The 27,939-nt window shown below is 36.3% G+C and overlaps 1 protein-coding gene across 8 annotated transcripts in view; it reads right to left on the reverse strand.

Moving 5' to 3' along the window:
• Positions 1–27,939, reverse strand: part of TINAG (tubulointerstitial nephritis antigen) — an 84,605-nt gene that overhangs the window by 50,573 nt on the left and 6,093 nt on the right. For all 8 annotated transcript variants that reach the window (XM_078001285.1, XM_078001287.1, XM_078001282.1 and 5 more), the window contains 3 exons: positions 20,990–21,053; positions 20,243–20,332; positions 14,636–14,750 (listed from right to left, as the gene is read on the reverse strand). In XM_078001285.1, coding sequence (XP_077857411.1) covers positions 14,636–14,750; positions 20,243–20,332; positions 20,990–21,053 — 269 coding nt within the window. The remainder of the gene's footprint in view (positions 1–14,635; positions 14,751–20,242; positions 20,333–20,989; positions 21,054–27,939) is intronic.

A 27,939-nucleotide genomic window follows, 5' to 3' on the forward strand; every position in this document is an offset into this window, starting at 1 on the left:
GGGCAGAATACGTTTATTGCTTTGGGTAGATAATTTGAGAGATACAGACTCACTTTTGAAAGGTGCCTTCCGAGCTGGGGCAGAAATATACATATCTTAAAACTCATACCCTCCAATTTTGCATTGTTTGTTTGTCAGTGTGCCTTTAAGTATTTACAATACTAAGTTGCTTCATGTTTTCAGAAAAATAGGTGGAGTGTCAATTGTTATTTTATCACTTTAAAATTTCAATTTAATGACAAAGCTAGGATATTTTCCTTCTCTTCTACTGATACAATAAACATGTAACTATTACTTTAAACACAATTCAGCAGGGTTCGGTTATTTAGAAATTGACCTCCACATTTGAAAGCCTACCAGAGTTCTTTGCATATGGGAGATACTCAATAAATTTTTAATAATAGTAATGAAATACATATCTATCAGGTAAAAGTATGTTTTCCTCCATAGGCACATTAAGTTAAATTATAATACCAGCATGCATTTGTTGCTTTTATGATTTATTCTTTAAAAATGAAAAAATATAAATGGTGAATCCTTCTCAATAAGACAAGACAATAGTGAAACAACAAGCAAAATAACATTTTTATTAAAACCTTATTTACCAATCCACTAAGCCAGATCAATTTATGAAGATCATCTGTTGGATTTTCAAGACTTTTACCACTTATTTATTACTGCTTTTATTAAAAATGAGCTCCTAGGATTTGAGGCCCAGCAGGTACATATTTTTTTTATTTGCTTCATGATATCAGCTAATCTGATACTATAAAACCACAGAAAATTTTCTATTTCATTATTACATAATTACTGTATTTCTCTGTAAAGTAAATTGTTTAGAGTTTGTAAATAAAGGTAAGCATCACAGAATAACAGCTGTAAGGAACTGGTAATAGAAGTTTGGCTTTAATGAATGATACATTTGTTTTTAATTTATTTTGCTTAGTAAAGCAAAAGAATCAAGAAGATCACCTGATAGTGACAGAAATTCCAAAATGACAGTGGCTTAAGTAGGTAGAAATTCATTTTTAAGAAAGACTTATATGATTTCATATAGATATGCTTAATTCTTTTAATTGTTGAAAAATATTTTAATCAGGATCTAACTATATTTCCAAATCAGTATTAGCCAAATTTGATGTTCAATGTGAGCAGTCTCCCTGCTTCAGTATTTCCATTTTAAAATGAGAAATTAAAGACACTGTGGGCAAATATGAGAATTAAATACAGCAATAAACACTGGAGAATTGTATAACATTTGCATTTAATTAAATTAAAGTCTCTAAAAGAGTGGTGGAAATGTAATCATAGCGTAGCTTGAGATAAACTGATCAATTCTCTCAGGAACCTCAGAATAAATTCTAAACATTCTTACAATTGAGTCTATATCTACACAATATCCTCTGCGTGCATCAGCCCCTCTATTTGTAGTTGTATTTCCCCCCACCCATTTAAACTTGGATGCTCACAGTGACCTGATAACCAAATGAAGCAACAGAGAATGAAATTCTGTTATGACCTTTACAATCTAAGGTCAGTGGCTATGAATACCAAGAAATTTTGGAACTATTTGATACTGGGGATGAAAGGGCTAATTTTCTAGTTGCTAATGACTAAATGAATTTCTCATCTTCAACAATATTTGTCTTTATGCCTTACCTTTAAAAGAGATATTCTTTGATAAGTCTCTAGTTTTTTATTATATATTATATATATATATTAGAGTAATATTTTAATAATCTACTTCTTATAAAGATCAATATGTACAGTAATTGCCTATTTCCCAACCCCACCCTGCACCCCCCTCAACCCCCCTACCCAGGCTGCTATCACTAAGTTCTACCCTGTGGAATGTAAGGAGAAGCATCATTTGGCAGCTTCTGAGATCTTTCCTTAAGAGACAGCTGGCACTTGACTTTTGCTCCTTTGTCTTGATCTTTTGTATTTTTCTGCTGGCAGAAATGTAGGCATTACAGATGGACATAGAGCAGTCCTGTTGAACCATTACATGACCTTGGAAATAAAGGTGCTGGGCAATGGAACAACAAGAAGAATGAAGTGTGGGTATCCAATACCACAGAGTACAATTCCAGCACAGGGCTACCCACTTCCAGATTTACTGGTGAGAATTCAGTTTCTATCTCATTTAAGCAACTGTCATTTTGAATTTTTGTCACTCTCAGTTGAGCCTAATCATAACTAAAACAGCACACATAATTGCCATTAAAGTTGCTAGGGCAATGTCATATTTCATTGAACCCAAGGCATCATCAAATGTAAGAAAGCATCTCAATTTCAGATGTGTTAACGAGTGAAAAAAATATGCATCTGAAAATGGATGAACTGTGATATTTCCTTAAATGAGTTCGTTAAAACACTAGTTCTGAGGAATTTTAATAGGTAATTACAAAAGGAGTGAATAAAATCGTTCTGAGAAACACCGGTTTTGAAAATTAGGTTTTTGTCTTCACTGCATTATTTTTTACAAACTGCTAAATGTATATGAGCTCTAAAACATGGTAATAATGTTCATGATGTTAAATGTTCAGGATTTGGTCCAATGCAAAATATTTTATTTTATTTCATTTACTTCATATCATTTTTATTGTGAAGCAGATCAATGAACTAATCTTTTCTTTTTCTTTTTCTTTTTTTTTTTTTTTTTTTTTTGAGACAGTCTTGCTCTGTCCCCCAGGAGTGCAGTGGCAGGATCTAGGCTCACTGCAACCTCCACCTCCCGGGTTCAAATAGTTCTCCTGCCTCAGCCTCCCAAGTACCTGGGACTACAGGTGCACACCACCATGCCCTGCTAATTTTTCTTTTAGTAGAGACGGGGTTTCACCGTGTTAATTGGGATCGTCTCAATCTCCTGACCTTGTGATCTGCTCACCTAGGCCTCCCAAAGGCGTGAGCCACTGCGCCCGGCCGAACTAGTGTTTTATGGAACATAACTTTAGGACAAGACAGAGCCAGACATGGAGAGGCCAGAGAATAGGTGCCTGTACTATGAACACACAAAATGATTTTAGGAATCTACTTTTTAACAGCCTAAAATATCTATTCATAGAGAAGAAAATAATACATTTTTACATTTATTTTTGAAGATTTGTCCTCCAGTGATCAATTAGGTTCCACTGTGCTGTTCAAGCCATATTCAATTTTACCACAGTGTTATTCATCAGACTGTGACTAGTGCAGAAATATCAAATTGAAAACGTGAAAATTGATTTGAGCGATAAGACATTCATTCTGCTACAAGTGCGGGTGAATAAGGAGTGAGGCCAGATGTATATTTTCTAAAGTTTACCGAAGGGTGTGAGATTCCATTCTGAGAGGGCCAGAAATAGTAAGAAGAAAGAAACACAAGTTTGACGCTCTTTGAATTTTAAAATTCTTAATTCAGTGACAGCAAGAACAACTATCATCCTACTGTGTCCTCAGCTTTTCCCTACATGGATGAAAAAATTCTGAGATGAGCTGAAGGAAACATGTACAAACACAGACTCCACCGTAGCATCTGGTCCTGCCCCTCTTCCTCTCTTCTACTGCACCATCAGCCCTGCCTGTATTCCAGAAGCCTGATGCCATTTGCCTTACATTCATGTGTGTGGGAGCTAAACATCAATTTTATGGAGAAAATGGTCATTATTGCTCAATATTACATAAAGTATGTAACTATATAACTGTGTTTTTCCCTTTTATGCTCAACATTTTGGTTTCTACAGAGGCTTCTGTTTATATATGACATATGGTATTGCAATCAAGTAGGAGATGTTTGTTCAGACAGGGTTATTCCTAGTCAAATCAAAAATTTCAAATCCCAGCCGGGCACAGTGACTCACATCTGTAATCCCAACATTTGGGAAGCTGAAGCGGGTGGATCACCTGAGGGCAGGAGTTCGAGACCAGCCTGGCCAACATGACATAAACCCTGTCTCTACTAAAAATACAAAGATTAGCCGGGCTTGGTGGCAGGTGCCTGTAATCCCAGCTACTCAGGAGGCTGAGGCAGGGAGAATTGCCTCAGAAATCGGGAGGCAGAGGTTGCAGGGAGCAGAAATAGCAGCGCTGCACTCCAGAGTGGGCAACAGAGCAAGACTCTGTCTCAAAATATATATATATATACACACACACACACACACACACACACACACGCACACATATATATATTCAAATCCCATGAACAATAAAAACTAAACTTGGAAAATTACTTTAAGATTTTTAAAGATATTTCTTTTGCCTCAGTACTTGGCCGTCATTGAAATATATTTCTGAAAGGAAAAAAGAAATCCTTATATTATTACTAATGACTAGAGAAAAAAATCCAGGCTATCAACTGCTATGTGTTATCTAGAGTATAATAAAGTATCCAGATGATTAAAAAAATTTTCCATTTCTCACCTCAAAAATCATTGGCTTTAAAAGACTTTTTATTATAAAATAAATAAAGTATTATTTTATTTTAACTTCCAACAAACTATAGAAACTATAACATGTTTTTCTTTGTTAGTTAATGCCAACATATTCACATATATTGGATGACTGAGAAAGGATGCTGTTCTGGTTAGCTCTGAGGTTGACTCAAACAATTTTAGAATATTTTACTTACAGCAATTTGATATTATATAATATAGTACACCAACAGGTTTTAAATGCCATACTAGCCTTCTTAGTATTTTAGTTGTTTCCAAATAGTTCTACCTTACACATAATACTCACCTGTAATATCTTTAGTAACCTAATTAGTCTCCTTGGGGAGTAAATAAAAATAATTTCAAAATTGTTAAAGAAAAAAATTTTAATGGAGCCAAGCATACAAATGAAGTCTTAATTTTCGTATTTCTATGTGAAAATAGTATTTTTTCACAACATTTTTAATATTTATAATAAGATAGAACACAGTGAAGCTTCTTGGTGCTATCTCCACCCCGCAATTCACAAGCACTTGAACATTATGTCTGGAAAAACAATCAGGTATAGAGTTGATTTGATTTGATATAAGAGCATCATAGAACTCTCAGTTCACCAGAAATATATAAACTCTATCAGAGCCAATAAATCCAGGCCTACACCTTTCTTTATAAAAGAAAATGCTCCAAATAATGAAGGTGTTACTAACTTAGTCCTCACAACATTAACTTGTCTCAGAACACTGCTATTCTCCCAAGGTCAATACAAGGGAGAAAGAACATCTTTATATGTTACATAATAACATTTATTTAATACTTTACTATATCTAAGTACTGTGCGAAGCATTTCGCATCCAGTATTTCATGGGACTTATGCAGCCCTGTGAGCTAGATACTACAACCATTGTCATTTTGTGCAGAAGGAGACTGAGGTAATAAGTGAAGGAGCCAGTAGACACGTTACGAGAATAATGACTTAAGCTAAGGAATGAAGCCTGGAAACCAGCCAGGGAAGGAAGGAGCTTTCCCAGGAATTCAGGATGACTCATGGCTTATTTTTTCCCACCCAGGGAAAATAATTTCCCAAATCTAAACTCTTACCCAAGCAATATGGCCAAGGAGATGTTTATGGACGGAGGTGCATGGAAATTTTCAGTATGCTTGAAATCATATCACTGTTGGCTACTGCCCACTCTAGCTGTATGTATAGTCTATCATACATTGAAAATGATTTTTTAAAAGTTGGGGAAAAGTGTATGAGGGGGGGTGAGGGGGATGCACCAGTAATCGAGAAGAATTCCCACAAAAAGAAATTCATTGTCATGGTAATTAGAGGTAGTTTGATATCATATATTGGGTTTTTCTATGTAGTCAACAGACTAAGAACTAGTTATAAAACTAACTGGTAGCTATAGCTTTCCAAAGCTTCCAGTTCAACTCAGTTCATACTTGCTTCATGTTCTTCCTAGAAACACTTGCTATTATTTCTGATTCTATTCTACCTGGCTTCATATTAAAACATCTCTAACACTCGGAAATGTAGTCCTAACTACTATGCCCTAGAAATAAGATGCATTTCCTTGACTTACATCATAAATGTAATAGAACTCTTACTGGTTCCGCTGAATTTTTCTTATTGCTTTCCTGGAATTACTCGACAATTCCAGGCATTGTAACTTATGCTGTAATTCAAAGCACTAGGTAATTTAAAATTTTCCCAACTCATCATTAAGAGTTTTAATTTAAATATCACCACAGTGACTTTTATGCAAACAAATCCCAGGAGGCAATAAATGATTTTGAATTAAATTTCCTTTCTTTGCTATGGTGAGTGGAAACTTGGGAAAGAAATGTAACTCATTTTCTCTAGAACATATAATATTCCAAGCTGCAGAAATTAGTTTATAAAGGATATGTTAGAAATACTTTTCAGGAAATATATGGAGACACATAAGTGAGTGTGTGGCCCACCGTGGCCCTCAATAAAAGCAAGTGAAAGAGCAAACCTTATAAAGGTCTGTCCTCTTTTCTTAAATAATGCTGCCTATTATTTTTTCTCACTGGGTAGGAACAAAAATGAGAAATAAAACAGAAAAAAAACCTCTTTTTCAGTTCATCATACAGTTAGGTCACTCAAAATCATAAATCAGAGCCACATCTCTAAAGATTTAAGTCTTATGATTGTAGGGGAGACCCAGAAGTATATCAAAGCTGAATATTTCAGAAAGTTAGCTTTGGTTAAGAGATTAAAAGTCTTTTTACTACTTTGAACCTGAATTGGCCAACGCTATATTGGAACTCTACTAACTGGAGTAAGTAGAGTTAGTAGTTCCATTTAGTGTTGGCCAATTCAGGAACTCTAATAACTTTTAGGGGAACGGATTTTTTAGATGTCCTGTCTATGCACTGTAAATAATTCTGTGGTGGCTCTTAACCGCTCTCAATCTTGGCGTGACTTAACTTCTCGACCTCAATTTGCCTGTCTTTAAAATGTGAGTAATGATAGTATCCACTACATCATGCTGCTGGGGAAATTAAATGAGATCATGTATGAAACTGTAAGTGCTTTAACACACAACCACTGAATAAACACCTGTTATGATGTTCTCTGATACTAGTTATAATTTAGAGGGCCCTGCTACTGGAATCTGAATTGTAACGATAACTCAGGTGATTACAACACTCAAAAGCAAAGTATATTAAACATTTGAAGAGAAACCTGTGCATTTACAACTCATCCAACAGCAAACAACAATCTTGCTTGCTAAAGCTGCTGAGAGCTTCCAGGCAGCTGAGACTGGATGTCTTCACTGGAGGGTGGAGAGGCTACACTCCAGCAGCCTGGAAGCACCACTCTACCCTGGGCATTCATAACAGGCCTTAAATACAATCAGCATCTCAACTGGAAAGTGTATGTGCCTGGAGAACACCACACATTGGGTGGTAACACTGCAGATTTGTGAGTAAGAGGTTGGTAAAAACAAGAGAGGTAGCAACCTTTTTGTACAAGATACCTATTAGCAGATGATAACACCTCTTAAAAATTAAAGGGAAAACCCAGTAAGATAGTTCAAGGCATAAGAATGTTAGAAAACTTGAGGTAATTTTACAAGGAAGTTTGCCGGGTCATCAGGCAAAATTAGAAGATATTCTTTTAACAGAAATATTGAGGATTTTTGAGGATCGACCTTTACTAACCATCAAAGCCTATATGTCTAAAGATACCAACATTTATTTTATTCCAATATGATAATGGATATTCCTATAGACAGGACAAAATAACTGTGTTTAGGTAAAAAAGAAAAATTGGAACAATGACCTGCTGAAGCATTGGCACACTGAATAACCAATAATCTGAAATTCGTATTTGTGTGAAGTCATTAGCAACGTAAATGAATATTCAATTCTTCTTTTTCTGGATTATCAATTTTATTTTATTATTATACTTCAAGTTCTGGGATACATGTGTAGAATGTGCAGGTTTGTTACATAGTTATACATGTGCCATGGTGGTTTGCTGCACCCATCAACCCATCATCTACATTAGATATTTCTCCTAATGCTATCCCTCCCCTAGCCCCCAATCCACTGACAGGCTCCAGTGCATGATATTCCCCTCCCTGTGCCCATATGTTCTCATTGTTCAACTCCCACTTATGAGTGAGAACATGCAGTGTTTGGTTTTCTGTTCCTGGGTTAGTTTGCTGAGAATAATGGTTCCCAGCTTCTTCCATGTCCCTGTAAAGGACATGAACTCATCCTTTTTTATGGCTGCATAGTATTCAACAGTGTATATGTACCACCTTTTCTTTACCCAGTCCATTATTGATGGGCATTTGGGTTGGTTCCAAGTCTTTGCTATTGTGAATAGTGCTACAATAAATATATGTGTGCATGTGTCTTTATAGTAGAATGATTTGTAATCCTTTAGGTATATACCCAGTAACAAGATTGCTGGGTCAAATGGTATTTCTAGTTCTAGATCCTTGAGGAACTGCCCCACTGCCTCCCACAATGGTTGAGCTAATTTACACTCCCACTAACAATAAAAAAGCATTCCTATTTCTCCACATCTGCTCCAGCATCTGCTGTTTCCTGACTTTTTAATGATTGCCATTAACTGGCATGAGATGGTATCTCACTGTGGTTTTGATTTGCATTTCTCTAATGACCAGTGATGATGAGATTTTCTTCATATGTTTTTTGGCCGCATAAAGGTCTTCTTTTGAGAAGTGTCTGTTCATATCCTTTTCCCACTTTTTGATGGGGTTGTTTGTTTTTTTCTTGAAAATTTGTTTAAGTTCCTTATAGATTCTGGATATTAGCCCTTTGTCAGATGAATAGATTGCAAAAATTTTCTCCCATTCTGTAGGTTGCCTGTTCACTCTTATGATAGTTTCTTCTGCTGTGCAGAAGCTCTTTAGTTTAATTAGATCCCATTTATCTATTTTGGCTTTTGTTGCCATTGCTTTTGGTGTTTTAGTTATGAAGTCTGCCCATGCCTATTTCCTGAATGGTATTGCCTAGGTTTTCTTCTAGGGCTTATGGTTTTAGGTCTTATGTTCAAGTCTTTAACTCATCTTGAGTTAATTTTTGTATAAGGTATAAGTAAGGGGTCTAGTTTCAGTTTTCTGCCCGTGGCTAGCCAGTTTTCCCAGCACCATTTATTAAATAGGGAATCCTTTCCCTATTGCTTGTTTTTGTCAGGTTTGTCAAAGATCAGATGGTTGTAAATGTGTGGTGTTATTTCTGAGGCCTCTGTTCTGTTCCATTGGTCTATATCTCTGTTTTGGTACAAGTACCATGCTATTTTAGTTACAGTAGCCTTGTAGTATAGTTTGAAGTCAGGTAGCATGATGCCTCCATCTTTGTTCTTTTTGCTTAGGATTGCCTTGGCTATATGGGCTCTCTTTTCATTCCATATAAGATTTAAAGTAGTATTTCCTAATTCTGTGAAGAAAGTCCATGGTAGCTTGATGGGAATAGCATGGAATCTATAAATTACGTTGGGCAGTATGGTCATTTTCACAATATTGATTCTTCCTACCCATGAGCAAGGAATGTTTTTGCATTTGTTTGTGTCTTCTCTTATTTCCTTGAGCAGTGGTTTGTAGTTCTCCTTGAAGACATCCTTCACATCCATTGTAGGTTGTATTCCTAGATATCTTATTCTCTTTGTAGCAATTGTGAATGAGAGTTCACTGATGATTTGGCTCTCTGTTTGTCTGTTATTGGTGAATAGGAATGCCTGTGATTTTGTCACATTGATTTTGTATCCTGAGATTTTGCTGAAGTTGCTTATCAGCTTAAAGAGATTTTGGGCTGAAATGATGTGGTTTTCTAAACATACAATCATGTCATCTGCAAACAGACAATTTGACTTCCTCTCTTCCTGTATGAATACACTTTATTTTGTTATCTTTCCTGATTGTCCTGGCCAGAACTTCCAATAGTATGTTGAATAGTAGTGGTGAGAGAGGGCATCCTTGTCTTGGGCCAGTTTTCAAAGGGAATGCTTCCAGCTTTTGCCCATTCAGTATGATATTGGCTGTGGGTTTGTCATAAATAGTTCTTATTGTTTTGAGATATGTTTCATCAATACCTAGTTTATTGAGTGTTTTTAGCATGAAGGGGTATTGAGTTTTATCAAAAGTCTTTTCTGCATCTATTGAAATAATCATGTGGTTTTTGTCATTGGTTCTGTTTATGTGATGTTTGGATATGTTGAACCAGACTTGCATCTCAGGGATGAAGCCAACTTCTTCATGGTGGATACGCTTTTTAATGTGCTGCTGGATTCGGTTTGGCAGTATTTTATTGAGGATTTTCACATCGATGTTCATCAGGCATATTGGTCTGAAATTTTCGTTTTTTGTTGTGTCTCTGCCAGGTTTTGGTATCAGGATGATGCTGGCCTCATAAAATGAGTTAGGGAGGAGTCACTCTTTTTCTATTGTTTGGAATAGTTTCAGAAGAAATGGTACCAGCTCCTCTTTGTACCTCTGGAAGAATTTGGCTGCGAATTTGTCCGGTCCTAGACTTTTTTTGGTTGGTAAATCATTAATTACTGCCTCAATTTCAGAACTTGTTATTGGTCTTTTCAGGGATTCAACTTCTTCCTGGTTTAGTCTTGGGAGGGTGCCTGTGTCCAGGAATTCATCATTTCTTCTAGATTTTCTAGTTTATTTGCATAGAGGTATTATAGTATTCTCTGATGGTAGTTTGTATTTCTGTGGTATCATTGGTGTTATCCCTTCACCATTTTTTATTGTGTCTATTTGGTTCTTCTCTCTTTTCTTCTTTATTAGTCTGGCTAGTGGTCTATCTATTTTGTTAATCTTTTCAAAAAACCAGCTCCTGGATTCACTGATGTTTTGAAGGGTTTATCATGTCTCTATCTCCTTCAGTTCCGCTCTGATCTTAGTTATTTCTTGATTCTGCTAGCTTTTGAATTTGTTTGCTCTTGCTTCTCTAATTCTAATTGTGATGTTAGGGTGTCAGTTTTAGATCTTTCTCATTTTCTCCAGTGGGCATTAAGTGCTATAAATTTCCCTCTAGACACTGCTTTAGCTGTGTCCCAGAGATTCTGGTACGTTGTGTCTTTGTTCTCATTCATTTCAAAGAACTTATTTCTGCCTTAATTTTGTTATTCACCCAGTAGTCATTCAGGAATCGGTTGTTCAGTTTACATGTAGTTGTGCAGTTTTGAGTGAGTTTCTTACTCCTGAATTCTAATCTGATAGACAGTTTGTTATGATTTCTGTTCTTTTGCATATGCCGAGGAGTGTTTTACTTCCAATTACATGTTCAATTTTAGAATAAATGCTATGTGGTGCCAAGAAGAATGTATATTCTGTTGATTTTGGGTGAAGAATTCTGTAGATGTCTATTAAGTCTGCCTGGTCCAGAACTGAGTTCAAGTCCTGAATCTTCTTGTTAATTTTCTGTCTCATTGGTTTGTTTAATATTGGCCGTGAGGTATTAAAATCTTCAACTATTATTATGTGACAGTCTAAGTCTCTTTGTAGGTCTTTAAGAACTCGATTTATGAATCTGGGTGCTCCTGTATTGGGTGCATATATATTCGTGTTAGTTAGTTCTTCTTGTTGCCTTGATCTCCTTATCATTATGTAATGCCCTTCTTGGTCTTTTTGATCTTTCTTTATTTAAATTCTGCTTTATCAGAGATCAGGATTGCAACCTCTGCTTTTTTTTTTTATCTTTCCATTTACTTGGTAAATATTCCTCCATCCCTTTATTTTGAGCCTATGTGTGTCTTTGCATGTCAGATGGGTCTCCTGAATACAGCACACCAATGGGTCTTGACTTTATTCAATTTGCCAGTCTGTGTCTTTTAATTGGGGCATTTAACCCATTTACATTTAAAGTTAATATTGTCATGTGTGAATTTGATCCTGACATTATGATGCTAGTTGGTTATTTTGCCCATTAATTGATGCAGTTTTTTCATAGTGTCAATGGTCTTTAAATTTTGGTATGTTTTTGCAGTGGCTGGTATCAGTTTTTCCTTTCTATATTTAGTGCTTTCTTCAGGAGCTCTTGTAAGGCAAGCCTGGTGGTGACTAAATTCCTGAGCATTTGCTTGTCTGTAAAGGATTTTATTTCTCCTTTGCTTATGAAGGTTAGTTTGGCTGGATATGAAATTCTGAGCTGAAAATTCTTTTCTTTAAGAATGTTGAATATTGACCCCCACTCTCTTCTAGTTTTTAGGGTTTCTGCAGAGAGATCTGCTGTTAGTCTGATGGGCTTCCCTTTGTGGGTAACTTGATCTTTCTCTCTGTCTGTCCTTAACACTTTTTTCTTTCATTTTAACCTTGGTGAATCTAACAATTATGTGCCTTGGGGTTGCTCTTCTCGAGGAGTATCTTTGTGGTATTCTCTGTATTTCCTGAATTTGAATGTTGGCCTGTCTTGGTAGATTGGGGAAGTTTTCCTGGCTAATATCCTGAAGTGTTTTTTCCAATTTGGTTCTATTTGCCCCGTCACTTTCAGGTACACCAATCAAATGTAGGTTTGGTCTTTTCACATAGTCCCATATTTCTTGGAGGCTTTGTTTGTTCCTTTTCATTTGTTTTTCTCTAATCTTGTCTTCATGCTTTATTTCATTAAGTTGATCTTCAATCTCTGATATCCTTTCTTCTGCTTGATTGAATCAGGTATTGATACTTGTGTATGCTTCATGAAGTTCTCGTGTTGTATTTTTCAGCTCCATCAGGTCATTTACGTTCTTTTCTCAACTTGTTATTCTGGTTAGTAGTTCCTGTAATCTTTTATCAAGGTTCTTAGCTTCCTTATGTTCGGTTAGAACATGCTCCCTTAGCTTGGAGGAGTTTGTTATTATCCACCTTCTGAAGCCTACTTCTAGCAATTAGTCAAACCTATTCTCCGTCCAATTTTGTTCCCTTGCCTGCAAGGAGTTGTGATCCTTTGGAGGAGAAGAGGCATACTGGTTTTTGGAATTTTCAACTTTTTTGTGCTGGTTTTTCCTCACTTTGTGGATTTATCTACTTTTGGCCTTTGATGTTGGTGACCTTTGGATGGGGTTTTTGCATGGGCATCCTTTTTTTGATGTTGATGCTATTGCTTTCTGTTTGTTAGTTTTCTTTCTACCAGTCAGGCTACTCTTCTGCAGATCTGCTGGAGTTTGCTGGAGGTCTACTCCAGACCCTGTTTGCCTGGGTATCACCGGCAGGGGCTTCAGAACAGCAAAGATTGCTGCCTGTTCCTTCCTCTGGAAACTTCATCCCAGAGCAGCACCCACCAGATGCCAGCCAGAGCTCTCCTGTATGAGGTGTCTGTTGACCCCTGCTAGGAGGTGTCTGCCAGTCAAGAGGCACTGGGAGAAAGTCCGTCCCTTAACAGAGTCCCTCTGGAAGCTTCATCCCAGAGCAGCACCCACCAGATGCCAGTCAGAGCTCTCCTGTCTGAGGTGTCTATTGACCCCCACTGAGAGGTGTCTCCCAGTCAGGAACCCACTTGAGGAGGCAGTGTGTCCCTTAAAAGAGCTCGAGCACCATGCTAGGATATCCACTGCTCTCTTCAGATCTGGCAGGCAGGAATATTTAAGTCTGCTGAAGCTGCTCCCACAGCTGCCCCTTCCCCTAGGTTCTCTGTCTCAGGGAGATAGGAGTTTTGTCTATAAGCCACTGACTGGAGCTGCTGCCTTTCTTTCAAAGATGCCCTGCCCAGAGAGGAGGAATGTAGAGAGACAGTCTGGCTACAGTGGTTTTGCTGTGCTGTGGTGAGCTCCACCCTGTCTGAACTTCCAAGTGGCTTTGTTTACACTGTAAGGGGAAAACCGCCTACTCAAGCCTCAGTAATGGCCGACACCCCTTACCCCACCAAGCTCCAGTGTCCCAGGTCAACTTCAAACTGCTGTGCTGGCAGTGAGAATTTCAAGCTGGTGAATCTTAGCTTACTAGGCTCTATGGGGGTGGGATATGCTGAGCAAGACCACTCAGTTCCCTGGCATCAGCCCCCTTTCCAGGACAGTGAATGGTTCTGTCTCGCTGGCATTCCAGGCTCTACTGGGGTAAAAAAACAAAACAAACAAACAAAAAAAAACTCCTGCAGCTAGCTCAGTGTCTGCCCAAATGGCCACCCAGTTTTGTGCTTGAAACCCAGGGTCCTGGTAGTGTAGGCATCTGAGGGAATCTCCTGGTCTGTGGACTGCAAAGACTATGGGAAAAGCATAGTATCTGGGCCAGAATGCACCATCCCTCACAGCACAGTCCATCATGGCTTCCCTTAACTGGGGGAGGGAGTTCCCAGACTCCTTGCTCTTCCTGGGTGAGGTAACACCCTATCCTGCTTCTGCTCGCCCTCCATGGGCTGCACCCACTGTCTAACCAATCCCAATGAGATGAACCAGATACCTCAGTTGGTAATGCAGAAATCACCCACCTTCTGCGTTGGTCTCGCTGGGAGCTGCCAACCAGCTGTTCTTACTCCGCCATCTTGCCAAGCCATTCAATCATTCCTAAAGGAGACTATGTCTAATTGGTAACAGTAAACTTGCAAAGCCCACATGAAACTTTTGAGGGGTTTAACAACCATTTGGGGAAAGGATTTTTTATTTTTGTGACAAAATTATGACTCTGAAAGCTCAAAACTCATTATTTTAGTGATTTATAATTGCTTTTAATGCACACATGAATACACTTTTACAAATACGTGCACATACATGAATCAGAAGGAACACTTACTGTCATTTCATTCATGCTCAGGAGCATGGGACTAGGTGGCAAAGTGCCAAGGCGAAATTTGAAACCATCTTCTAAAGTCATTCCCCAAAATTGGCTGTAGTTCTGTGCTGTCCATCTGCCTTACAAATGAAGAAGAAAAATATACACAGGTTATGTGACATCATTTTTACAAATACATGTTCCTTTATATTTCCAAAATTCAACAGCAACAAATCTCACAATATGAGAATTATCGCAGGCTATTGTTTATATAAATGATACATTATTGATTATTTTAATAATCAAGGGTATGAGATACTCTTCCTAAATAAGGTACATTTCAAGTATTTTAATGATTCATATGAGGAATATAAGACCATATTAATGTAGGTTAATGCTAAGAATATGAAATGTTTACATACCACAAAGAGATTAAGTGTTAATGAGGCCAATATATGTAGTTTCCTTTAAATGCCATTAAATACATCTTAGAAAGAAGCTTAAATATACAGAAATGTACTGATACATTAAATAGGTTAATACATTTTCTTTAAAATTTATATTTGAAAAGAAATGAACAAAGTAAAAATGTATGCATGAATACTGAAGGACAAAATAGTTATAATTTTTTAAAATGACATCAGTGCTAATTTTTAGATATTGAAATATTCTATTATGTATTAAATGAGTTCATTTGTGTTAAGTGCTCAATCATCTTAGTTATTAATAATAATAAAAAATCAGTTGATGTGAAATTAGGTAACAAAAGTGCATATTTTCATAGAGACGTATTTTGTGCTCTTAATTAGAAAAAAAAATTTTCTCTTCAAAATTCAATATTGAAATTTGAAGACAAACAAATTTTTTTTACTAGATGATAGTAGATAAAAAATTAGAAAGATGCAAGTAATTTAATCATTGCCTATTCTGAATTATCTACCACTTGAGGTCAATATATTTTCTGTACTTATGTCAAATTTAAACCCTGTCCTGCTATGTTTATCACCAAAATCATTTATAATGTGATAGGCTCCTATGAATCATTGAAAACACAATTTAATTTTTAATAATATACCTCACAAGTTAATGTTTTTCTTCGTATAAGATCTGTTAGTTCATAAAATCCTTAGAAACTTAGCTACAATTTAAAGTGCAATCTCCATTACCCAAGGAATCTCAATAAGAGAACCTCTGAATATAAGAGATGTTGTAGTATAATTCAAAAGGCTAACAGGGCAAAATTGGGCAAAATTTGGCAAAATTGTGACATCAGTAAAGTATGTTTTTGTTGCCGTATGTTAGTAGTTTTCCAACATCATGTCAGAGATGTTCATAGGTTATTTAATTGAGCACTCAATTTGGTTAGTAGGGTGATAGTTTAAGAAAATAAAATAAAAGATAGGAGAAATAATAGGAAATAGGGTTTATTACAAATACTAAGGGTAATAAACTCTGTGTGTGTGTCTGTGTGTGTGTGTGTGTGTGTTGATGCTTGTGCATGGGTGTGTGTACTAGATCACAAAGTAAGATGTATGTGCTGTGAGATATGCTCAAAAGTGTGAAAGGTATGACTAATCTATAACATCCTTCTTGACTTAGACTTATAATTTTCATTTTAATCCAATTTAGCATTTATTGAACTTTCTTAATTGATCTGTCATATTCTCTAATAAACACTGAGAACATAGATATGAATAAACTTTTCTACATTTAGGAAGCTCATACCTTAAGAAAAAACACAAAGATAGAAATGACTTCGGCGTGTGTCATCTATCAGCAGTAGATCAAAAGATGATCAAAAGATTCAAACATAACTGAAAGAGTTGGCAAATTTTTTACATAAAGCAAATTTAGTTCTCTATCTGGAAGGATAAGAATGAGTTTGGTGACCACATATGAAAGAAGAGAGCATTTGTTTAAAGTAAAGGTAACTCTTGAGCAAAGCATGCAAGTTTGAAGTTGGGTGGCATGTGTAGGGAATGACAGATAAGTTAAATGCTTAAACTAGGAGAGAGGATAGGGACACAGGGGCTGAAAATGGTACAAAAGATAACGTAGTAAAAAGCTTTTGGGCCAACATATTATTTTTGCTAAGGGCAATACATGTTTCACAAGCAATGGGGTTCCATTGAGAATTTCTGGAAACAGAGACAAGTCAGATAATTTCAAACTAGGCTTGATAAAGAAATGCATTAGAATATAGTCTAGAATGGAAGAAGTAAATATCTAAGAGAAACTTTTAGTGCGGGAGTTAGCAATACCTACTGACTGAGAATAAAAGGAAGGAAAAATCAAACTAACTTCCAATTTTCAAGTTGACCAGATAGAGCAAGATGCCAGTAATTAAGAATAGGTAGAAGTTAATCACTGCAGTTTGGGGTGAGCGGGTTTTGAGAAAACAGTGAAAAATGAAAGCCAACTTATCCACTAAATCAAATTTTGAGTTCATAAGAAAGAATCTATTTCTCTAGCCTTTGAACGTAGGCTGGCCTAGTAACTTGCCTTACCCAATAGAAAGCAGTAGAATTGAGATCGTGAAACTTTCAAGCATAAGCTTCAAGGGAGGACTGGGGCAGCTTCCACATATGCCCCATCAGAATAGTAATTATGAGAAGAAGCCAAAGCTAGCCTGCTGGAGAAACGTGGCCCAATCAACAACCAGCACCAACCACAAGATATAGTGTAAGGCCATCACAGACAATTCAACCTCAGTTGAGGCTCTATTGACACAGGAGTAATTCCAGAAGAGAGCAGCAAAACAGCCTCAGTTGAACCTATTCCAAATTGCTGATGTGAAAAGATGAAAAGTTTATGGTTTTAAAATGTTGAATCTTGGAATGGTTTGTTACACAGCAGCAGGTAATTGAAACACTTATATATCTCCCTTTATTCCACTAACTTGCTGATTATTGCTTGTGCCACTAATGTAGCACTTATATTCTCCCCTATTATTAGAAATCCTTTTATAAAGGTATGGCAGTGTTGGCTCCTCAACTAGATGGTAAATTCCCTTAACATAGAAATTATTTGTTTTTTTGTTTTGTTTTGTTTGAGACAGAATCTCACTCTGTTTCCCAGGCTGGAGTGCAATGGCATGATCTCAGCTCACTGCAACATTCACCTCCTGGGTTCAAGCAATTCTAGTGCCTCCACCTAATGAGTAGCTGGGACTACAGGCCCATGCCATCACACCCGGCTAATTTTTGTATTTATGGTAGAGATGGGGTTTCACCATGTTGGCCAGGCTGATCTCAAACTCCTGACATCAAGTGATCTGCTCACCTCGGCCTCCCAAAGTGCTGGGATTACAGGCATAAGCCACTTCGCCAGGCCGAAATTATTTATGTGTATCCTCAGCCATGCCACCAGTAGAACATATGTTTTATTAATATCAACTGATTACATTAAAAAATAATACAGAGAATAAATAAGCACTGAAGTACATTACATAGAATAAATAAAGACTTGGATCTAAAATACTGTCAAGATGTGGGAAAGAAATATTTTAAAGCCAAGATTGCATATTTGGTGTAGGCTATTTTTAAAAGCACTTAATAAATACTGAATGATATAATATGATTATATTTTTACACGTAAAAACAATTTGAGCATCATGAAAAGAGAATAGCTGAGAATTAGAACTTTCTTTTAAATTTAAAGACTTCTCCCCTTTTTTGCCCTGGTAAATAATTTTAGTTTTATTTCTTGTCTTTATAGCTTGTTCCTTTTACTTAACTTTTTTTCCTTTGGTTTTTGTATGTTTCCTTTTGCTCCAATTATACTTCATTTTCTACTCTTTGAAAGTTATGTGATGTCTAATATTTGCTACTAAAATGCAAAGCCCATGCCTCTTAAGTAGCCCTAGGGCATGCTCAAAATAAATAAATCATGGAAAGAACGTTCTTCCTTCCAAGGAAGATATTAGGTTGGTGCAAAAGTAACGGTAGTTTTGGCCAAAACCACCATACACTTTTGCACCAACCTAATAGCATTCCCAACAACCTCTGTACTCCTAAGTGTGTTTTATTAAGTGTACCACGTTGGTTTAGACTGTGGTTTCTCATGTACTTTTAATAGTGGAAAGCTAGGCTCCTCTATTTTGGTTTCTTGGAAGTGTATGTTAATTAGATCTAGCATTTGAACACTTTTAGGAATCTGATTCAATTTTTCAAGATGGCACATACTCTCATGTTCTTTGAATAATTTAAATATGATTTGCCACAGAAAATTATAATTGGTTTTCCCTAGAAATACTTAAAATGTCATCAAGTTATCTTCTAAAATATTGATTTAACACAAACACACACACTCACACACACACAGAGGAACTGAGAATGGTTTAAGGATATTAATATCAACAAATGTGACTTTCTATATGTTTTGTATCTTCCAAGAAAAAACTTTGAATACATTGAAATTTAGTATCCCCATTATGCTGGGAAACAACATGTTATATGTGGAAGGAGATTATACTTCCATTTTATAAAAATACATCTCCAGATTATTTCACTTTTCTAATTGCTCAATAATAGATCTTTTTATGTGAAGTCTTTTCCAGAAATGTGGAAGATGTTATCAAGGATATATCGAGATTTGATCAATGGCAGTGGAGAAATCCTGAAGCAGATACCAGCTGGCCTGTTCCTCTTCCTTTTAATTCTATGATAAAAGTCAGTGTTGGTGCCTGTATCTTTTTCTTTTCCTTTTTCTTTTTTTTGACAGGGTTTCACCCCCAATGCCCATGCTGGAGCGCAATGGCGCAATCTCGGCTCACTGCAATCTCCGCCTCCCAGGCTTCAGTGATTCTCATGCTTCAGCCTCCTGAGTAATGGGATTACTGGCATGCATTACCATGCCCAGCTAATTTTTTTTGTGTTTTCAGTAGAAATGGGGTTTCACTATGTTGTCCAGGCTGGTCTTGAACTCCTGGCCTCAAGTGATCTACCCACCCGCCTCGGCCTCCCAAAGTGCTGGGATTACAGGCATAAGCCACCTTGCCAGGCCAGTGCCTACATCTTGATTTCCTCTGTGTAGATGGAGAAGCCATCTAATTTTTCAATCTATACGAGAGCATCAGTTATTTCCAATGTTTCAGTGTCAATCATCCCTATCTTTAGTGTACTATTAAAGTAAAGTAGCTCAATCTGTCTTTTGATTCAACTGTAAGTGACATTGGCTAGATACCCATCATTTCAGTGAAATTATTTAGATTGGCTTGTTATTTGAATATCATCCTTGTAAGGTCAGATTCTACCCATGATAGCTAAGCATGTGATTGACTTGGTGAGGGCAGTAGCAGAGAAAGAGATGGTTAGTATGAATAAATGAATTTTGATGACTTCTGATTTTGCCTAAATACTTATCCAAAGTAGCTTTACTCCACTTCCCTTACCTACACCATGACACTGCTCTTTCCTAACTATGCTCTAGATTTCTTATTTGATCATTTTAATTACTTAATGTTTACCTTTGCATTCCAGTTTTACATGCTTTCTATCTCCCTTTCTATTTCTCTCCCACTCTTTCTTTTTAAATAATGAATGATCATTTATAGAAACCAAGCAATACATTGAAACCTGCATAGTAAATGGCAGTGTCAAGAAGCATATAAAGCAAGATTTCTCTCACCCATAGTCTCCTTTATTGACCTGTTCAATTAATTCTGGACGAACAAGGCATACATGCTGGGAACATTTCCATTGCTGTCCTGAGCATGTGCTGTAAAGATATGATGATTACAAAAGTGGCTTGGTCTTTATGAAGTATATTTCAATTAGTAAAAAGAGTTATACATTGTTAAGGCATAAAACATAATGTCTTGATTAATGTTAGCCATATGGTTATTTGATTCTTGGCAAAAATAAATTGTAAAACATACGTTAGCTACCATTCAATATGCTGTAATCCTCTACTCCAGGCAATTAACAAACGATATGATCACACATCCATTGAAGTTTGAAAACATAAGCCAAATTGGACAGTAGATTCCATGTACTTGTATTTGGAAACTTTCTGCAGGCTAGTCCTTTTAAAGCAGCCTGTTTTTATATAGTTATTGTGCTCAAAAAACACAACTTGTCTGTAGGGTATCAGAATATTATAATTAAGAGGTACATTTAATGCAGACCTGTTGTATGATGGAGACCCATTGTCAAGAACATCAACCTCAAACATTAAAAGATATTCATGATTAAATTTTCAAAATCCCTTAAAATTAAATATGCTTATACAAAGTTACAAGTATATGATGTCTTATGACATATGATTCTGTCTATACATACATAAATATATGCTTTGTTTCACAAATATTTCTTTTATTTGAAGAAAACATACACACACAGTAGAACTCAGTTCTGTACCACTTAAATTTATTACCAGGAGTTGCAGTTTTCTTTAATTACTGATCCCTCTTCATAATGTTGACCATCTTTGAAGCAACCTGTCAAAGTAACATGTAAAGAAATGAAAATCCTAAACTAAGTAATAAAGTGCATTAACATAAAATGTAATCAAAAATCGTAGTTAGTTTTTCAAATATGCAGACATGTTTGGTGCCAAAAAAGCTGATAGAAATCCATGTCTGGTTTGTGTTAAGGTTTGCATATCGAAATCTTCTGGGCTTGTTTCAACGCTTTTATCTTTAAACTGCATATTATGTTCCAACAGGGAGGATTTGCAAAGCATGAAAACAAGATTACCAAGGGATTAATCACTATGCTTAAAAAATAATTAATGCTTTTAAGTAAGTAAGCAATATAATAGTATTTGAATTGATTTATGGCATTTCTCATTTAAAAAAACAACTAATTAAGTCTCATAAGTGCTTATAATTAATTGGATATGACTGGAGCAAGTAGCCTATAGCTTTGGACTCAAAATACCGGTCACTTCATTGAATTTACCTTACAAAGACAAATTCTATTTTTTTTCTTTAGGATCCGAATAAGAGAAAAAATTCATGAAATCATAGCCATTTGCCTTCCAAATCCAAATGTTTCTTAACTATTAACTGAAACTGGTTATTAACTGCTTTATGAGATTATATGAACTACTCAAAAGAGATGACTGGTGAATCATTATCATATAAAAACCATTAGTAACATATTGTAAAAATAGTGCTCTGCTTAAAAATTTAAATTCCTTTTGAAAGTATAATCTGCTTAAATTCAAAATTAACACTAAATTTGCAAAAGTGACTCAACATTGTTTATTGAAATTGTTTTTGATAGAAACATGTAATTGATATTTTATGCCAATGGCCTCTAGTTAAACAAAACGAATTTTAACCTTTTATTCATAAAAGCATAGGGCAAACTATAGGTTTAGAAAGCTTTCCAAGGGACCTTGTTAACTTCTAGCCACAATGTTACAAAGCTAATATTTTAATAGAAAATATTTCACAACTGCCCCTCCCCTGGATGTTTTGCAGTCCAATGTTCTACTTAATAAATCTAATTATTTATGTATTTGCATCTATGCATCCCTTTCACGTGGAATTTTGATACTTCACAATCATGGGGGTAAGAAAAGGAAACCACCTGTCTCCTGACCACCGTTTTCCTAATACAGCAAACCTGAGATGTGGGAAGATTGAACTTTACATCAAATACATGGTTTTAATTGCTACATAAGATTAGACTCCTTTCATAACTGAATCCACAGTATGTTTCTAATTTAAAGAAATCCTAAAATTGTTTATCACCCAGAAACAACAGCAAATCCATGCAACAATCAAAGTTTTCATTCAAAGCCAAGAGAAGTACTTCCCTGACCATTCTTAAAAACTGAGCATGTGGAATAAAAACAAAGCTGATTTATAATCATACCTCGTGAATCTTGAGTGTTCAACATATGAATTCCATGGATAAATGGAACAGAGGTCTCAAGCATCCTTAAGGAAAAAAGACTGTCCCTTCTCTGACTTATACTCAGCTAATAATTTTGAAGTCAGGAGAACGCCATCACCAAGCCACCCCAAATCACTAAATTTAATGTTAACAAAATTCAACACTAAATTTAATGTTAACAAAAACTCCATTTCTTGGTCATCTTTCCTTAATGTCATGTAAGAGATAACTATGAGACACTGTATTCACTTTAATCTTGCATGAGAATTATTCTCTTTAACAAAAGGCATAATCGGTTACTTCGGACCCCGGTCAAGGTGCTGACGCAATAAAGCATGAGCCTATATACAATACCCAGAAGCAGTCCACTCACTCCTTTGCTACAATCCTTCCCAACTCCAACGGATCCCTCATTTCCCACACAGCATTTACAGAGATCTTCAAAAAATATACATCATGTCATTTCCTACTTAAAATCTTCATTTCCCATCAAATTGAGAATAAGACCAAACTTCTTACTGTAACCTGTAAGGCCTTATCCAAAATGTTTCCACCCTAATCTCTGCACTTATCACTCCTGTCGAGCTGACTGGGGTGGAGGTTCCCGGAGGGATGAAGGATTAGCATAAGTGTAGTGAGGATAGCGAGAAGTAGGTGGATATAATTTGGAGGTAACTCAAAGGGAATCACTCATGGATTGAGTTTGGTGAATGAGGGAAAAGAGGAATCAAAGATATCTCATGAGGACTTTGGCTTGAGTAACAAAGAAATGGTACAGCTACCACTAAAATAAGAAACAGGCTTGTGTCAAGAAATCAAGACTGCTACTGTATATATTTTAGATTTAGATAAAACCTAGGCTAGACATCCTAACAGAGATATCAAGTAGACAGCAGTTTATAAAAGACCAGAGTTAAGCCAAGGCTGGAGTATGAATTTGGGAGACACAAACATCCATATCTACTTTTTCAAACCCAAGACTACATAAGGGTCTTTTGGAGAGAGTGTATGTAGGGAAGAAAAGGTGGTCCAGGACTGAGCTCAAAACACTGCATCTGATAGACATTCAGAAAAGGAAACTGGGAAGGAGTGACCTGTGAGGGAGAATAGAATTGAGGAGAGGGTGGTGTCATGAAAAACAGGGTTAAGAAAGTGTTTCGTACGCTCTAGGTGGTCAGCTGCATACAGTACTATTGAGAGGCCAAGAACAAGAAAACAGACATCTGAATATTGCATTTAGTAATGTAGGAACTGCCAATAACCCTGCCAAGAGAAATTTCAGTGAAGTAGCAGTGAGTTGACATCCTGTAGGAATGGGTTGATGAGAGACTTGGAATAAGAAAGTAAATTTTTCTTTCAGATATTTTGTCATAAAAGGAAAGAAGGGAATGAGATGGTAGCTGGTCAAAGACATGAAATTAAGGGAGAGCTTTTTTAAAGTTGGGAAAGGCAAAAACACATTTTGGAAATTAATGGTTAATCCACATGTATTAGCCTGTTCTCACACTGCTAATAAAGACATACCTGAGACTGAGTAATTTGTAAAGGAAAGAGGTTTAATGGACTCATGGTTCCACGTGGCTGGGGAGGCCTCACAATCATTGCAACAGACGAAGGAAAAGCAAAGGGACATTTTATACAGTGGCAGGCAAGAGAAAGCTTGTACAGGGCAACTCCTATTTATAAAACCATAAGATCTCATGAGACTTATTCACTACCATGAGAACAGCATGTGAAAAATCTGCCCCCATTATTCAATTACCTCTCACTGGGTCCCTCCCAAGGCAGGTGAGAATTATGGGAGCTACAATCCAAGATGAGATTTGGGTGGTGACACAGCCAAACCATATCACCAGGAGAAAAGAAAACAAAAAAAAAATGATGCTTGAGGAGAAAGAGAGAGCAAGAAAGCGAGAGAGAATGGTAGAGATGGAGGTACTGAAAAGACAAAAGATGGGATTCAGAACTCAAAAGGGAGAATCAATTCAAGGTAAGCAGTAACCCAGATTACTGTAGGTTGAAAACTATGATTGTGGTGATATGAAAGAATTCCTGTCTGGTAGCTATACTTTCTCAGTAAAATATGTCTAGAGCTCCTCAGAGTGAGTTAATTAATTGGTTACACACATAGCATCTTGACCAACAGAACAAAGTAAAACAAAGCCAAAACTAATGACTGTTGAAATTAAGGCAGTTTTTGCAACTTTAACAGCATTTAAAGCAATATTAGTCAAATCATATATTTGGAGAATGAAATAGTTTATCTTCTTGAATTGAGAAAAGATGATAATACATTGTCTATAATTTATTTTAAAATAGTTCATCATAGTGTATTATAAGTATCTGTGCTGGTCTAAACTTCACTTCTTCTTTTTTTTTTTTTTCTTTGAGACAGAGTCTTGCTCTGTCGCCCAGGCTGGAGTGCAGTGGCGCAATCTCTGTTCACTGCAAGCTCCACCTCCCGGGTTCACGCCATTCTTCTGCCTCAGCCTCCTGAGTAGCTGGGACTACAGGCACCCACCACTGCGCCTGGCTAATTTTTTGTATTTTTAGTAGAGACGGGGTTTCACCGTGGTCTCAATCTCCTGACCTTGTGATCCACCTGCCTCAGCCTCCCAAAGTGCTGGGATTACAGGCGTGAGCCACCGCACCTGGCCAACTTCACTTCTTGAACTGCAAAAAGATAATAATATGTTGTCTATAATTTATTTTAAAATAGTTCATCATAGTGTATTATAAGTATCTGTGCCGGTCTAAACTTCACTTCTTGAATTGTGAAAAGATAATGATAAGTTGTCTATAATTTATTTTAAAATAGTTCACCACAGTGTATTATAAATATCTGTGCTGGTCTAAACTGTCGGAAAGGCAGTTGCTTGCTCTAATCAGGAATCCATCCCCCTTCAGTGGCTTTCATTCTGAAAGACCAGACTTTGGAGCAACTGCTACAAGTTCTTCCATTGCCCATATTTTGATCAACCCCAGAGTATTAGTATAATAAATGTCAGAAATGGGTTTTATTATTAAAATTCATGACTTGTTAATCAGCATAATTGTGATAAATAATTAATTCCCATTGGTTAAATTCTATTTTTTTTTTTTAACTTATGAGGCTAACCTAAAATATTTCAAAGTCACATCCCACCCTTGTATCCCATAGTTTATATGTATCTCTTAAACTCAAAAGCACCTGTACTCTTAGACTTGGTACTCTAAGACTGATATTTGTCCTGTGTACTGTGTCCAGCCAAGTAGAAAGGAAGAATTGTCATTCTCTGATAGCCACTGTACAGGTAACAGAATCCTACCTCTGTAATGTTATCACATGTGCCTCTAATAAATTTTTCATGCAGCGTAGATGTGGGAACACCTAAAAGGACCGGAACTGAAGACTTCCTGAAGCTTATAGAGGTTGTATGAATTGGTCTGTGTCGTATTTTTGTAACTGTCAGTATACGCGGCAAAGTATGGACTGTGATTTATCTTCATTGTAATATAGTTAAGGAGGTTGTGAAGAAGTAAATAAACTTCACCAAATTCAAACACGTCAGTGACTCACATACATTTTTTTACCAATGTGAACATATTGTGCATAATCAAATTAGCTTAGGTCTGTTCACAACAGATGGTCTACTAGACTTTCTCCTTAAAATCCGCTACACCAAAAGGTTATGTCTGGAAAATCCACTCGAGCTCTGTTTTCAACTCTATCATTGGTTCTCCACATCTGACATTTGAATTTTTTTACTTTTTTTTTTTTTTTTTTAACTTTGACAGGGTCTTATTCTGTCATCCAGGCTAAAGTGCATTGGTGGGATGATAGCTCACAGCAGCCTCAAACTCCTGGGCTTAAGGGATCCTCCTGCCTCAGCCTCCCATGTACCTGGGACTACAGTGCATGCCACCATGACTGGCTAATTTTTTTTTTCTTTTGTTGGTAGAGATGAGGTCTTATTGTACTGCTAGGCTGATCTTAAACTCTTGACCTCAAGAGATCCTCCCACCTTGACCTCCAAAGTGCTGGGATTATAGGTGTGAGCCGCCACACCCAGCCTGACATTTGAAATCATTTACTGGAAGTTACCATCAGGTATGGCAAAGAAAACACAGGAAGAAGATATTTACCGGTATGTTTTACTTCCAATTTGTACAAAATGGATATATTTATGTTTTTAATCCTGAAGATAAGGTACATAGTTTTAAATCCTTGATTTAAAGAGCTCTTAGAACAGGCACAATAAGAAGAACTGAACAATACCCATGTAACTAAATCTCTGAAAAATAATATCTAATAGGTCAGTGAGTGATCATAGAAACTCAGAGGAAAGTTGTTTTATACATGCAAACAATAGTATAAATAATATACATTGTATTTTTATCTTAACTAATTTTGCACATTTTTTCAATATTGTGTAGTACTATTTTCTTTTCAAGTAGCTACTTTCAAAAGCAAGATAAAAGAAAAAAATTATCTGTATTGGAACACTTATAGTCTAATATGAACTTTTTGCTACAAAATAAAATGATTAATTACTTCCTTTCATAGTGAATAGAGTAAAAACTATACCCAGAACATAAGTTCTACATTAACTATGACCCTAAATTAAAATCTTAGCAAAATTCTACCTCTCAAGCAAAAATGGATATTGCAGAAGTAGCAACTACTTTTTGCATGAGCTGTGTGTCTCAAATAAGAAAAGCTCAAGTACATTTCAGCACATTAAAAGCATTACAACTCATACTTTTAAACTGAGACTTGAAAAAATTTAAATTGATATAATAACCAATCGAAAGGCAGACATCCAAATAGTCGCTGTGTTTTTAGGTGATTCTGCATTCTTAATTGTTGTCGGAGATTGTTGGTTATTCCCAATATCATTCTCTCCTTTTTTTTTTTTTTTGTAACAGAACCCCATTCATAGTTAGACACATTACCACACAGCTAAGCAAAACCTCTCTTTGATGCTTGGCATGGCGTGTGACTATATTCTGGCCAAAGAGATAAAACAGAGGTGCTCGTCTATGCTTTAGAATGTCTTCTCAAAATGTGGAAACTATAACTCTATTTTCCAATTTTTTATTGGTACTCAAATATTACTTTTGGAGCATGAAGAGCCAAACTAGCTCATGACTACAAGGGCCATTTTCCAGCAATGATGAAGCAGAAGGCTGCATGCAGCCTCGTCACTAACGACAAAGTGAATCCAGGCAAAATATCTTATGCATTAAAAATATGTACTTTAGTTAGGGTTGCCACCAATCTGACATATTCTTATATGGTACACAGTTTTTATCAAATAAACGTTAACCATTTTAATATATTCAACTTTCCTGGGTGATATTCTTGTCTACATGTGGCATACAAGTCACACAATGCTTCCTAATTGTTTCATATACCTAAGTCTCCTTACCCATGTAGATCCTAAGTTTCTCAAGGCCTGGGACTTTATAATACTCTTTTCTTATGACCCTCGATGC

Source organism: Macaca mulatta, chromosome 4 (genome assembly GCF_049350105.2).
Source record: "Macaca mulatta isolate MMU2019108-1 chromosome 4, T2T-MMU8v2.0, whole genome shotgun sequence".
Taxonomy (NCBI): domain Eukaryota; kingdom Metazoa; phylum Chordata; class Mammalia; order Primates; family Cercopithecidae; genus Macaca; species Macaca mulatta.